The 15287-nt window shown below is 35.3% G+C and overlaps 1 protein-coding gene and 1 pseudogene across 3 annotated transcripts in view; one reads left to right on the top strand and one right to left on the bottom strand.

Annotated features, from left to right (window-relative positions):
• The window catches only part of LOC148566436 (serine carboxypeptidase-like 13), a 30701-nt gene extending 27147 nt beyond the window's left edge, over positions 1-3554 (top strand). For all 3 annotated transcript variants that reach the window (XM_088483266.1, XM_088483269.1, XM_088483267.1), the window contains 2 exons: positions 3162-3219; positions 3346-3554. In XM_088483266.1, the coding sequence (XP_088339392.1) occupies positions 3162-3219; positions 3346-3429 (142 nt within the window). In that variant the 3' untranslated portion in view covers positions 3430-3554. The remainder of the gene's footprint in view (positions 1-3161; positions 3220-3345) is intronic.
• An 8275-nt stretch (positions 3555-11829) lies between these two features.
• Positions 11830-12890, bottom strand: LOC148566435 (protein FAR1-RELATED SEQUENCE 5-like; annotated as a pseudogene).
• Positions 12891-15287: the final 2397 nt, after the last annotated feature.

Here is a 15287-nt window from a genome sequence, read left to right as displayed (position 1 = left end):
ACACACCCTAAGTAGTATGACTACAATCCAATCAATCACGTGTGAAATAGTTTGTTATTGTTATTATATTAAAATATTAATATAATAAGACCTTTGATTAAATTTAGAAATTTATCATTGTGATAGTGATTATAATATCGAGAGATAAATTTTTTATAATTTAATTTAAATTATTCTTGGTCATATGATTATTAAAAAAAACATTAATAATCCAAAAAGATCAAAATATATATATATATATAATGGTCTTCATTTGATGAAGATTAATAAATCTCATTTATTAAATTATACATATAGATGGTGCATATAGAGATATGATCATTGAACATGATTATAAAAAATCTAAGCAACCATTAGATCTATCTTTATAGAATTGTATCATTATACAAATAGGATACTTTTTCGAAAAGTTAGTTTGACGATGAAACCTTATATACTTTCAGAAGAAAGTATATCCTCTATTGAGTGGTGTTACGATGGGTAACCGGAGATTGATGGGCTGGACTCGTTGGGCTGGCCCAATCGTCTGAGGAGGGAAGCCTTAGAACGGGTTCGCGTCTTTGGGGCCTCCGTCTGACTTGTGAGTGTGAGTGAATGGGGGGTGGTACCTGTAAAGACACTCCGATGCCTAAGTCAGTAAGGGTGTAAGCAGGTTTAGAGAGTATTGGGACTTAGAGATACCTGAGGGGTGTCAGTTTATTTATAATGGAGAGCCAATAACCACCGTTGGAGTAGTTCCACCTTCTAAGGTGAATAACCGTCCCTTTATCTTAGGGAGGTTGAGATATGGCTCCTGAAAGTGGGTAACCGTCCCTTTATCTTAGGGAGGTTGAGATATGGCTCCTGAAAGTAGGTCGAGAGATTTTAGAGGTAGTTATTTTAATATTATCTGCCAGCTAATCCTCGTTTCCGACTTCCTTAGAGCAAGTCATGGTAGGCACCGACTTCCGGAGAGAAGTCGGTGTGGAATAAGGGCCAATTCTTGGGATTGGGCTTTTCTTTTAGACTTGGGCCTTAGCGTTGGGCCAGGGTATGAACAAGTGGTATACAATTCTAATAAAAGTAATTGTACTCTCACTCTTTCTTTAAGATGAAATCCCTTTTCTAAAAAGGAGTTTAACCTCTTATCACAAACACTTTGTCATAAGAAGAGTGATAAAAATAATTTCATTATTTTTCTAGGATAACCAATAAATCTTATTTATTGGACCTAATATCAATTCTATTGTTATGCAATCTCTTAACACATATAAGATATCTTCAAACTCTAATGTTCTTGAGTTTCAGCTTATGTCTTTCCATATCTCATATGGATAAAAAAAAATTAATTTAGTGAAAAATTTGTTAATTTAGCAACATTTTTTAAAATGTAGTCCAAATATTTAACAAACAGTGATCTCAGCTAAATCAAATTTCATGTTTCTTTAAACATGATGGAGTACATGGAGTACTAATATTTATGCGTTGAGAGAAGCTCATTCTTTATTCAATAGAATATCAATTAGATGTTAGCGATTTTATTTTAAGCTCTTATAATAAAAATACTCAATATCTTTATTATTGGTCAAACCAACCCTTAAAAGCAATTTTGATTCACATCCTCAATACTCATATTGAATTTTTCTAAAAGATCACAAACATTAATCATATTAAGGCCAATTATAAATTGTTTGTAACAAAATGAATCTCCAAAAATGTTTGCAAGAACAATTCTCGCTAAAACCATTTACCTAATGGCATTCTAACTTCTAAAGGTTTTTAATTCAAAATATATTGTCCAATACTTCCACTAGTTTAAACAAAATTTTTGATAGTCATACTATCTTACTTTGGACACCATACATCTTCTCAAGATGTTCAGTAATAAATAGTGGAGAAATATCTTTAAACTTAGAAATTATGGTTGTCAAAACAACCCATGTAAAATAATATTACAAATACTTCACAAGTTCTGACCATTCCAAAACCAATTTTATTCGAAGATATTATTTCAGTAGGATTATCATGGACATGTCCATGATAATCGTTTCGTACATAAGAATAATTTTCAATTTGTAGCTAACTTATTACTTTCAAGTATGCCATACAAAATATGGACATATTAAAAAATTTAAAATATGAAAGTAAACAAGAAATCTATATTTTTTGCAAAATTATTTAGAATTACAAATGAGTATCTTGGTTGTCAAGTTGTTACTCATACCTATTCTAAATAAACATGATTAAATTGTATCCCATACAATTATAATCCCAAATAATTATCTGGTTGTCAGATAATTATTTAACTGAATTATATTTTATACTCTTAGGTTGTCTAGATTCAAGTATAAAATTAATTCTCATTTATACATCATCATATGCATAAATAAATTCTATCTTTAAGTACAAGTCTCCTAGTTGTCAGGTTACTCCTTGTAAACAAGAGATAAAATTTATTTTTTTTGACAATCTCCTAACTTTTAGGATTCATATCCATTGTTAGAGAATTTTATAATCATGTTCAATAAAAATTGTCTTTAAAATAAAATTATGCACTATTATAGATCTTTAGGATTACCTTCTTTTCTTGCACTACATGTTATGAACACATGGTAATCCTTCGGTAACACTTTTTTTTTTTTTATCTTTTCTTTTAAATGAATAGATGCAAATTCTAACAATAGTTTTGTTGCATTGTATACTCTCTCAAAATTAGTTTGCCCTTATTAGGATTCAAGAACTAATTTTGATTGAAATTATAGACATTTTTTTTAACGGATTAAAACTATATATTTATGTTCAGGAAACAAAAAAAATTGCTAATGTTCAAACATATACCAAAGGGGAAAAAAACATATCATTTAGTTACCTGATTTTTATTGTAACTTCCTTAAAGGTCCTATCGAAATAATATAAGTTATGACAACTGATTATTGGTATACAAAGCATTTTATACAAATTATATAAATATTCTATCATAAGTATCTAGCTAGACTAGACTAGTAAGTAGTAAGTATATTATTTAATTTTATTTATTATTCTCCAATTTATTTATATATATAATAAGTTATACCCAAATCATATTAGTTTTTCATAGCTTTTAAAATTCTATCTTTTTCTATCAATAAATAATTTTGTGCATTCACATCACAATTTACATGCTTCATTTAATGTTTACACAGATTTACAGAAATTTACAAAATGAAAGAAGATCATTACTTAACATATGTGTCAGTAAAGGTAAGTTACAATGCTATTTTATGTTACATTTAATTTGTCAGTTTAATAATGAATTTGCATTTTTCTTAACTAAAATCACGTACACTTCACTAGATGCATGTATTTATTATTGTAATAAAAATGCAGGGTGCTGGACATGTAGCCCAGAAATATAAACCCAAGGAAGTTTACCATATGATAAAGAGGTGGTTTTCATATTCTCTTATATAAGATTATATATGCTTCCATTATTGAAATCAAATTTAATAAGAGGAAAAACTTGATTATTGTATTTCAATCAATTGTGACACCATTCAAATATCTCTTATAGTAGTTGATTCATAATATGCAAGTCAAATTCCAATTCCAAGGAGATAGAATTGCTATTTACATGACAATGTTCTTATGAGATTATCCTAAGCTAGTTAGTAGCAGAATTGTCTTCTAGATATATATCTCAAAGACAAAAGAAAAAAGATAATAATAAATAAATAAATAAATAAAAAGAAGGTTATGCTTTCAATTTTTTAATATAAAATAAATATTAAAATTTTATTAAGTGCAAATATTTTCTATGAATTTAACTCTGTTAACATAATTTCTCGATTTTATCATATATAAAATAAAAATTCAAATAAATTTTGGAAATCAACAAAACAAAGTTTAGACTACTTTATCACAAATGTTAGAGTCAATATTTTTTATGGTTATCAGTGACTAAGAGAAGGGGGTTGAATCTTAGCCCCCTTTTTGCTGATTAAAACTTGCTGCCCTTTTAAAACGCTTCAGGAGATATTTCTGCTTTTTGTCTCGTCACTGGTCAAGAGACTTTTTCTTTTTGTCTCGTAACCAATTAGGAGATATTTTTCAATTTTGTCTCCTTCGAACAGAATCAGAATTTGAGTAGAGTAGAGAGAGAAAATCACACCCAAAAGTATCCTGGTTCAGCTGCTAAGTGCAATGCAGCCTACATCCAGTCTCCACCACAACAATGATGGAATTTCACTATAATCATCATGATTACATACACCAATTCTCCCTAGGAACTACCCTTCCTATCCGGGACAAGTCCAGAATCTAACCCCAATCCTGAACTTGACTTGGTTACCTACCAAGCTTTCAATTGCTAAGTGCTAACCCAACTTGCAAGGGAATTCTCACAGAATCATGAAACACAATACAGATGTACAAAGGATCTCTAGGACATCTATGGCTTTTTCTTTTAATTTTGTATTCTCTGCCTTTTTTCGCTCCATGCATTTTTCATACAAACCTCACTGTTTGCCTTTTTCCATGAGACTCAAGACAGACAAAACTAAATAGAAAATTACAAAATAGAAAATATTGAAGGAGAAGAACTTCTGTTAGTTTGGGTAGCTATGAAAACTCTGTGTTTTACACTCTTGACTCCTTACTTCAAGCCTTGGCTGTCCACCCTTATTATAGAAGGGGAAGCCTCCAAGGTTGAAACGGTCCAACCGAGCTAAACTTCTTCTTCTTCAAACGAAACCGGTTCGGCCAGAGAGAGAGGAGAGGAAACTGAACGCTAAAACTAACATGCAATTACCTCTGTGTTACCCCTTCTCACCAAGCTTCATCAATCCGGACCTTCCATCTTGACTTGCTCACCAAGAAGGATTCCTGGTCCTTGATGAGTCCTTGATGCTTGACAGCTCCTCCTGCTCTAATCTTCTGCCTCTTCCTCCACATAGCTACAGTAGCTACCTCCTGTGATGGTTGAGCAAAAGTAGAGACGAGTCATGCTTCCAAGGGATCTTCTTCCTCTGACCGAATTGGATCTTCTCCATTTTCGGGTATGGAGAGATTGAGACTTCCTCACCACTTCTTACCATGAGTAGCAAAGATCATAGCCACACCCTACTGTGGATCTTCTTTTTCTTAATGCCATCATCACAATGGCCTCTTTCTTGCAACTAGCTTCTCTGTGATTTTTACTGATAGCTTACTTCATCCCTCCTTTCCTGCTAGATAAGACCGAAAGAGAGAGGAGAGAGAACAGAGAAAAGCAAAATAAAAATGAGTTGTGTTTACATTACCCATGCCTAGCCTCTGCTTCTTTCTTCTGATTACTTGCTTCTACCTTCTTCTTCTCTGACAGTGAGGTGACTGAATGCAAAGAGAGAGAAGAGAAAGTAGAAAAAAGAAAAGCTATGGAAGTAATGTGTGTTATCAAATAAAATCAATTAAAATCAATTTCCATGCTTTTTGCCTAGTAACGTGTAATCTTCAATTAATGCCATCAAATCACTTTGCATTTCCTCTTTCATGTTACCAAGGCAATTAATGATAATTCATAAAATTTGAATTCCATCACAAAATGAAAGTGGCATCCGTTGAAAGCATGAAACTTTGCTTTCTTCCAATATTGGTTTCGGACCAAGATTTGGTCTTTGTAGCAAAGACTTTAAATGGGCTTGTTTCAACAATGTACAACCCAACTAGCCAAGCATGGATTCAGCCATAATAATTAAATATTTTTGTACCAAGGCTGAATCTAAACTTCTCATTTCGGCTTACATTTTTTCTTTTCGACCCATAACAAAATCTGCAAGCAACAAAATCATTATTTAGCAAATGTTAATTAAAAACCAAATTAATAATTTTATAATTAATTATTTTAATAATATTTGATCATCATCGAACTAATTTTGGAGTTTTCTAAACTCATCAATCTCCCCTTGATGACAAACATTATTAAAAATTGAAATGGAAAGTGTAAGGATTAAAAGTACTCCCTTTGAAAATTAGGATTCCTCCCCCTTTCCAATTGTTACATAGCTCCCTCTAAATATATGCCATTTTACCAAGGGAAGCAATACTTGTAACATTTAAAATCAAGCTGATAGCCACCATGTCTTCAACATATGGAATATAAATTATGTTGAACAACTTGATTTATGAGCAGAAGTAAAGTGATAAACAAAACTAATTTGTTATCATATAAATGATTTTCTGCTCAATAACAAACAAAATACTTGAGTACAAAGTACATAGCTATCAAAAACACATTAAATAATTCCCAAAAATTTTCTGCCAAATCATTTGATCAAATCAATACTTTCAGCCATCATATCAGAGCAAAAATATTAGATTTCAGCAACATGGCAAAAAATGTCAATCAAACAAAATTATCCAGCATTCACTCAACATATCAGAGTTCAAGGGAATTATCAAAACATGAATAAGTTCCAATGCAGCAAACAGTTCAACATATTAGATAATGCAGCAAACAGTTCAACATATCAGGTCATAGATTATAAAGCATGACCATTGGAACGTGGATCTTATGCACATGGGTGATCATGAATTAAAATGATTTCAGTCCGTGTTTTTCAATTTCAATTTTTCTTGATTTTTCTCCCCCTTTTGTCATCAATGGGGTCCTGCAAAACAAATGAAAACAACATACCAAACAGTAGAATATTTTGTTTTTCACCAAGACACAATGGTCCAGTCAGCACACATGTATTTAAGTAAATGACAATCAAAGCTCAACTCAAAATTAATCTACTAACACAAAGTGCTCAAAACAAAGCCAAATCAGAGCATAAAATAGAGCAAAACAGGTCAACAAATCAATGAAACATAACAGTTTTAATTAAGTTCTTTTTTTTCATCACGGAGAGACCCTGCAAAAAAATGAAGAAAAAACAAAGCAGTCCATAACAAAACAGCATCTTAGTTAAGTTTGGTACAATCTTCCAAGACAAATGAAAATAGTTCCATTGAGTCAAATACACAGAGAGTAAAATAACTGAGCATTCAGCAGCAGCAGCAACAGGGAGCAAACTTAGGCATCAAAATTTTCTTTATTAGATTCCAGAACATCATCTTCTTTCTCGAAAGGAGTCATGTCCTCATCAACTGAATCCAAATGCTTTAAGAGCAAGTTTATCCTTTCATGAGATTTTAGCCAAGCCTTTTCATTTTGCAATGCAAGATTTTTAGCTTCTTTGCTGGATTTTACTATTTGCTTAGACATAGTAGCAAACTCCAAGAGAACTTCTTTACCTTTAGCATGTTGCGGTACACCACCACCTTTGATTGTGGACACTTTATTCTCAACATGTTTGTTACTCAAATCAATATTAAAATGCTCAATCAAGCAAGTCAAAAATATACCATATGACAAGTTACTCCTTTTTATCACTTTTCACACAGTCCTGCATACAATGAATCATAAAGTAAGCTAAAGATATGGGGATGGAGTTCTAAATAGCATAAAGAACAAGGGTGTCACAAACAGCTACCCTCTGATATGATCCGCTTTTAGGAGTAAAAGAACTGTCATTAATGCTAGGAAGAAACCTTCTCTTTTAAAGCAAAATTATTAATGAAAACGTTTTTTTTTTAATTAATTTGAATTTTTAAAACCATAAAAACTGAAAAGACAAGTCATGAGGAATGATAAAATATTAAAACTGTCATGACTTGAAATGGAATGAAGTGATGACATGTTGAAAAATTAATTTCAAAAAAAATTAAAAGCATTTTATGATTTAAAAAAATAATGAGCCCTTATCATGTGAACAAAGTTGGTCTTACATAGGCCCAAAAGGTGGTTACAGCATGCTGGACAATAGGCACAGTTCTCCATGTTTAATCCACAAATTTTTTGAGTTTTATACACCCTCCTTCTCGCCAGTATTGAATAAAGAATATAACACCCTCTCTTCAATCCATGAGCCCACTGAAAATTTCCAGGAGCAAGTTCCAGCATGACACCTACACATGAACTACAATCTCCAGCCTCCTTCCCTATAAAAACAATGTTATATATTTAGTGAAAAATGATAAGATTGTAAAAAACATTAAATATCTCATATGTCATATACTCAAAGCTGACCCTTCACAGATTTTTGTAGAATTTCAGAAACAAAGCACCTAGTTCATAAGAGCTAAAATGCTAGAATCGAATTTCAGTAAATCATCTCAACTAGAGAAAATAGCACATGGTTCATAAAGTATTAGTTAATGACAATATATAAAACTAATAAGTAATGAAGAAGAACACATGGTTCATGGAATTAATAAACAAACATAGATTACAACGGAAACAAGTTTGGCCATCAAAACTAGGGCATTCAGTTTTATAGCACACAAATCTCAAATCCGGCATTTAATTATATATAAAATGCAGTTAAATATACTTTCTCTAACAATTAGAACCTAGAACCCTAACAATCAGAAACATACCTGCTCTAACAATCAGAAACAAGACACATTCAGAAGCTAAAACCCCCAAAATTAAAAACCCTATAATCGCAAAACCTCCCCAACTCATATAACCAAATTTAGGAAAAATGAAACATACCTTCCCTGTCTTGTTTGGCCATTGTTGTTTATCATCATCATCATAGCCACACGCACCTTCTTCGACACTAAAATGAGAGAGGGAGTGAGGTAATCAGCGAGAAAGAGAAGATAGAGAGTGAGCCAGAGAATGATTACCTAGTGAGCGCACGATGGTGAGCGACGATGGGAGGAAGGGGTTCGGCGCTGGTGGGAGGGGCTGGGTTTGGTGCTGCTGGGAGCCTGGGAGGGGTTTCTTTTGGCGCCGCTAGGTTAGAGTTTCTTTGAGTGCATCTGATTTGGGGGTGGGGTAATGGCAAGGGGTTGGTGGTCTAATGGTTTTTTTTAGGATTTTTAGTTGACCGATTTGGTTCGGTTCGGTTAAGATTTTTAGTGTCAAAACGAAAAACGAACCGAACCACAAAAAATAGCAAAACATGAATTTTTCGATTTTTCAGTTTTTGATTTATTCAGTTTTTGGTTTTTTTTTGTTCGGTTAGTCGGTTTTGTTCGGTTCAGATCGGTTTTAAACACCCCTATTTGCGATGGGAGTTAGGAGACAGAACACAGCCCTTTCGAAGACATAGCGACATGATGATGCTGCCATGTGCGGAATGGTGTTGCCAAGAAGAAGTTCGTAAGACAATGGTAATGTACAGCGGCAATGGAGGTGGAAAGGAAGATACAACACCAGCATGGAGGAGGGTGTTGTATTGGATGGGGATAGGGAAGATGATGGTTTCGGGTCAAGTCCGCATAATGGGCCTGGACCCCTGTCGAAAAAAAAGGCCAAATACAATTTATTTTGTTTATAATGTTACCCAACCCTCCCGTACAACTAGTCAAGTAGCACTTCTACATGGACATGTATTTGGAAAAGCTTGATGCAGATGTAGATACAAATGTTGTTATGTTGAACCGCAACTTATTTCAAGATTAACATTAATGTGGGAGTTGGTGTATGAGAAATATTTGTTTGTTCTTTTTAAGTTTCTGTAATTACACGAAAGTTTAGAGACATAGAATACAGAGGAGTAATAATGGAGAAACCTACTGAGGTAAAATAGTACTAGTTAGTGTAATGTAAAAAGAAGGTTGCATGTGGATTTCATTTTAAGTGAGCAAGTTGGGACGCGATTTAGGGCATAGCAGAAGCCATGAACATTGTACGCAAACAACACCCCTACGATAGGTGGTTAATAGTAATTGTATCAAGAAACGTAGTACATTGTTTGAGCAGGAATGCGTATATTAGGTAACGGAGTTATCAAAAAGTGTTACACCAATATAATCCACAAAATACAAGTTTGATTAATAAGTTGAGGATAACAAGAATCAGCATCTCGCAGCTTCGTTGCACCATCGGACCTGCAGTACTGTGACTGGCTCAGTTGAGATGACTTCGAAGATCCCCACACCTCCGGGCTCGAATTTGCACAGGGTAGCGAAGTCTGCCCAGCCTCCAGAGATGACCCCAAAGCTACCGTCACGTCTCCCACTAAATTTGGTGTAGGTGGCCTCCATCTCAATGTGGCCGTGTGCAAGGATGAGTGTGTGCCTCTGACTAGTGAAATGGCTCAGATGAAGGACATTTGGCTGATTGTAGCATAAGAACACATCATTAAAAGAGATAAACTACTGAGGAAGACACGTAGAATAAAACTAGTTGGTGCAGGTAAACAATGCTGGGAGAGTCGTATTAAAAGAACAAGTTGCATTTAAGTTGCCTTACCAACAGGTGGGAGGACAAGACACGATTAGTGAGGTCCATGACAAAGAAGGGCCATTTGGTCTTGTGTTTCTCAGCTATCGCTTTTGCCTTGTCTGAGAAAGGATTGTTGACACAGCGGGCACGCCGGTAAGTACCTTTCTTTTCCTACGGCGGTTCCTCGAACGTTCGGGGCTGGTATGTGTTTTTGCGGCCACCGAAGTCGAAGATACGTACTTAGAAGTCAGAGTTGCCCTTGTGTTTGAAAAGAAGCATGGAGTCTAGATTTATTCGATACGTCTCAGGTCAATGCAATGCTGCCATTTTGTTGTTCTTTCCAGAAGCACCGAAAGCCGATATCCCTTCCATCAGGGACCACCAGGTTTATGTAGGGGGTCCAGTTCGAGAGTTCGTCTGGTCCGATCGGGAGGACCTGCGAAAGAACAGGCAAATGTGGTCAACACATTGATCATTCAATAAGTAATAACATTAGGTGTCTTGTGATGTACAGGTCAGGGGAGGTGGCTTACCAGTTTGAAGCAGGCGGGCCTTATGATTGGCTTCAGAAAATGCAGTCGTAGGTGTTGTTGGTTTCGTTGAGTGCCTGTTGCAGGTCGCTTGCCCTTGTTCCTGGAGGAATACATGTTCACCTAATACAGAACAAATAACAACCTTGAAGATGGTAATGTAGTTGAGGTGAAATAGTATGACAAACAACAAAACACAATAGTGGAGCTCCGTTATTGGATTGTCAAATAGATAAACATTTTCACAGTACGCGGAACAAATTGAACAAACCAAAACCATCATTAGGGTTTAGGGTTTCGTCTAAGAAGGGGGAAAAATGGAAGCAAACAACAGAAAGATGCGCAAAAGCTCTGAAACGAAAATCAAGGGGTTCAGAACTGAGTCATTTTTCTGCGAGTGCAACTCAGTGGTTCTACACAAGAATCGCGAAGTAAAGCAAACAGTCAGGCTCATCATGGGACTAAGGAATGATAAAAAATCGTCAAGATTGCAGTTAAATGAAACATGCAGAGAAGGTAGCAAACGCAAGATAGTAGAGGCAAGGTAAGTATTCCACAAATAGTGCACCCCAAGGAAGGAATACCACCAATAAGACTAATTAGGGTTTTCCGTATCGTCGAATCAAAAGTTCCATGTAACAAGAGTCATGATGCAAGGAAACATTTTTATTTTTTTTCTGCAGGAAAAAACATGCAACATGTACCGACAGAGTCGATGGTTGATGATATTAGTTTCACACAGTTAGATAGCGGGACTCCGTGAAGCAATCAATAGACGGACTAAATCAAAGTGAAGTAAGGGAGTCGGGACGGATTACCTGGCTTGTCTTGGTGGTTGTGTCTGGATTGAGGAAACTTCATCCGGTAGTCTTTCGAGAGACGTGTTGGTGGTTGGATGCAAAACGACGAAGGGGTAAGGGTGTTATGGTTTCGAAACCTCTCGAAACAGTTCAAAAACTCTCTTGTATAAACCGTCGCTGTGAACTACTCAATGGCTTCGAGTTTTGTTTTTACTACAGGTTCTCCATATGCAGACTTGTAGTCTACCACTAATACTCTTCTTCTCATGAATTCCAGGTAGTGTTAGAAGTGCTCCACAAACTCCCTCAGATTGTACCCGTTGTGTATAAATTTTCCAATCTGCATATTCAAAGCCTCGCACCTCGATGTTATCTTCAATCCTGCGAAGAATTTTTTTCAGATGTGCGCATTGGACTATGAATGCTTCCTTGCATACATGTAAGCTATCCACGAGTGGTTCTCTAACCCGAACTCTGCCTCGCTATCCATTCATATTCTCTCAAATTTGTCGACCTCTAGATCGCCCATCAAGCATAGACGGAGTTTCCGAAGAAAACCGGGCCGTCCAACTCTAGCAGTGGCGTTCCTTAGCAAGTGCCAACTACACAACCTGTGATGTGCATCGAGAAAAACTGTACTAACGACACTCTTCATGGCAAGATCCCTGTCCGTCACGATAGATTTTGACTGTTTTCCTTTATTGCATCAAGGAATGACCGCAACAATCACACATAGCTTTTTTCACTCTCGTTGCTCAAGATGGCGCAACCAAACACAACTGTCCTCATATGACGATTCACCCCTGAGAATATTACCAACGGACACTTGTATTTGTTACGACCGTATGTTGCGTTAAATTCCAGGACATCTCCGAACACATTGTAGTCATAACGACTAGTACCATCGCACCAGAAAAGATTTTCCAGCCTCTTCTCACCATCCAACGAGTACTTCCAGAACATTCCACAATCGGTAGTCCTTAAAGTTGCCAAGAACTTCAACGCGGCCTCAGCATCTATCGCGCCTGCCCGCTTTTACTTCTCTATTGCATTATAGATATCCTTTATCTCGAACCCAACAGTCTCGAATCCCCCTGACTGATTGGCAAAGGCTCAGAATATCGTCGGCACTCGCAACCCAGCTTTCCTCATCGAATTAATTTGGTGCAAATCACCTTCCTTGACTGCTCTGTGTGACTGCATCAGACCCCTAAACCTGGAATCCAGCATGGGATGATTATGGTTATCACAGAATTGTTCAACAAACCATCGCCCACTGGTATCATCAACGTGCACCTTAATCCGAGCTTCACACCCGCACCGTGTGATCGGTCGTGGATCCATCTTCCTCTCTCCCCGCTGCATGTGTTTTCCATCTCACTCTCCTTCCCTCGAGCACCCGAATATCTGCCAAATGATTTCACCCTCCGCCCCTTGCTTGGTTCCGCGACCCACCTTCGACCTCCTCACCGAGAATCCCTTAATGCGACCATATTCGTTATAGTAGCCATAAGCTACCTGCAAGTTTATGAACTCCGTCGTTAGAATGTCCTTCGTTGTGAGGGCTGAAAATTCAATTGCGCCAAACGATCCTATCCCGTCAACAATCCTCACTGATGCTTCTACATCTATGTCCCCATCTACGGCGGACAAATCCATCGCTTCTGCTTCCTCCACCGACACGGTTTCGCCGCTCATCCCATCCCCCGCATTCAGCAACAAACAAGATACGACATGGTGACAACATGCGGTGTGCCACATCAACAAAAACCGGTCAACAAAAAATTCATAAAATGAGTAACACACAACCTGTGGCGCATGGACTCAGTCAAAATTAGATGAAAACTCGTAGCTTCGTTCCACAAATCCATTCGCCTGTCACAGTTCAAATATCGCACTGAGTGAAAATTGGCATTATCAATCATAACTACGAACACGCAACTATATCCCACACCCCCTAAAATAAACCCGTACATATGCCGGATCAAACTAAAATCCATTCAAGTATAGCGACCAACCCCAATTTCAACAAACATTTTAATAAGCAACAATTCAAATTCGTCCGTGTGCCGCCCTAAACGGCAACCACGAAAACCATTTCCGGACCATACGTCCACCAACCTCCCTGAAGAAACACTGAACGGTAACTAACTCAGAGTCATCGACATAAAGTACCTGCGAATCCGGTTGTCCCGTGTATTCTATTGCCTTCTCTTATGGTGAATCACAAGTCGCCCAGATCTCGATTTACGCTTCCGTGCCGCTCAATAGCGCGTTCACCGCCGCCTTGAAGCATCGTCTCCTTCCAAGTGGTCCAAACAAAACTTCACAGTGACCACACCGCATCATAGCCCTCCATATTGATCGACTCTGGTGCTATCCTGTAATTAAAAAATTTCGTCTCCTTCCTCTTTTTTTCTTTTTTTTTTTCAAAATTCACCCTCAACTGCTACTTTACTTATTTGTGAACGAACTTCATATTTTTTCTTAATTTATATCACTACCTAATTCATGAAAAACCAGAAAATATTTTTTTCACCGAAAAAAAAAAACCCTGTAAAACAATCATTTTCTTTTGTTCAAAATCTTATCCTAATATGCCACACGATTGTCAATCTTTTCGCAGTACGCATTTATGTCCCCACCTTGCAACTTCCTACGTCACAATATTTGAAACAAAGTGACACGTTGAAAATTTTGTAAGAAGAAACTTCCCAGTCTTTTCATTAAGCTCGAACCCATATGTTGACCAGTACACTGGTGTTGGATTATACTAAGTTTTAAACCCATTTTATCATCATACATTAAATTATTTTCGGTTCTTTTGAATACTGTACTCTTTGATTTAGGTTTTCATAAAAAAATATAGTTATAAACTACAATCTTAAAAGTATTTAGTCTTGATTTCTATAGTAGTCTCATTTAAATATGAGCCGAAAGTTTCCAAAAATATTTCACTTAAGACTTTGAGTTTTTCTTTAAGAAAATAATAAAATAATTTATTTTATGACTAACAAACTATTATTTGAAATTATTTAAACTAAATTACCATAATATTTAATAGAATTAACGCAAAGAGTAATGCTAGATAAACAAAAAAACAACTAGAACTTGTCTTATTTAGCATTAATTAATTATCGCAACAATTAATGAATGCTAAATAAGGCAAGTTATGACTGTTTTTGGCTGATTTTCTTTGGTTACTAAACATTTTTAAAACGGAAATATATTTTAATACGAAATTGATGACTTCACCAAAATATATTAGGAAATTATCTGAATAAAAGTTCTATGAAGATCAAAATTAAAATTCATTTTTTATTAATTACAAAAATTGATTAAAAACCAAAATTTGATTGTTTTGCATTCTTTTTATATATAGAATTTAGTTAATATATACTTACGGATATATGATAAGATTACTATTCATAAAATATTTTAAATATTTTTATTTAATAAATAAAAAATAAATACATTAAAAATTTAAATTTTTGTATTTTTAAAAAATGAAATTTTTTAATTTATTATCTTAAAATGTATTTTTAGAGTATAAATTAGATAAAATTTTATATATAAACCATAAAAACAAAAGGTGTTGAATGAATATTAAAGGATATTTTTGTTAAATGAACTAAATTAACTCAATTATTATTAAAGATGTACATGTTCTTAAGATAAAATATATTATATAACTCAATTATTAAAGGATTTTTTTTAAATGAACTAAATAATACCTTTATT

The sequence above is a fragment of the Arachis ipaensis genome, chromosome B4 (assembly GCF_059453495.1).
Source record: "Arachis ipaensis isolate K30076 ecotype BB chromosome B4, ASM5945349v1, whole genome shotgun sequence".
NCBI lineage: Eukaryota > Viridiplantae > Streptophyta > Magnoliopsida > Fabales > Fabaceae > Arachis > Arachis ipaensis.
This window is presented reverse-complemented; position numbering and strand designations above follow the sequence as displayed.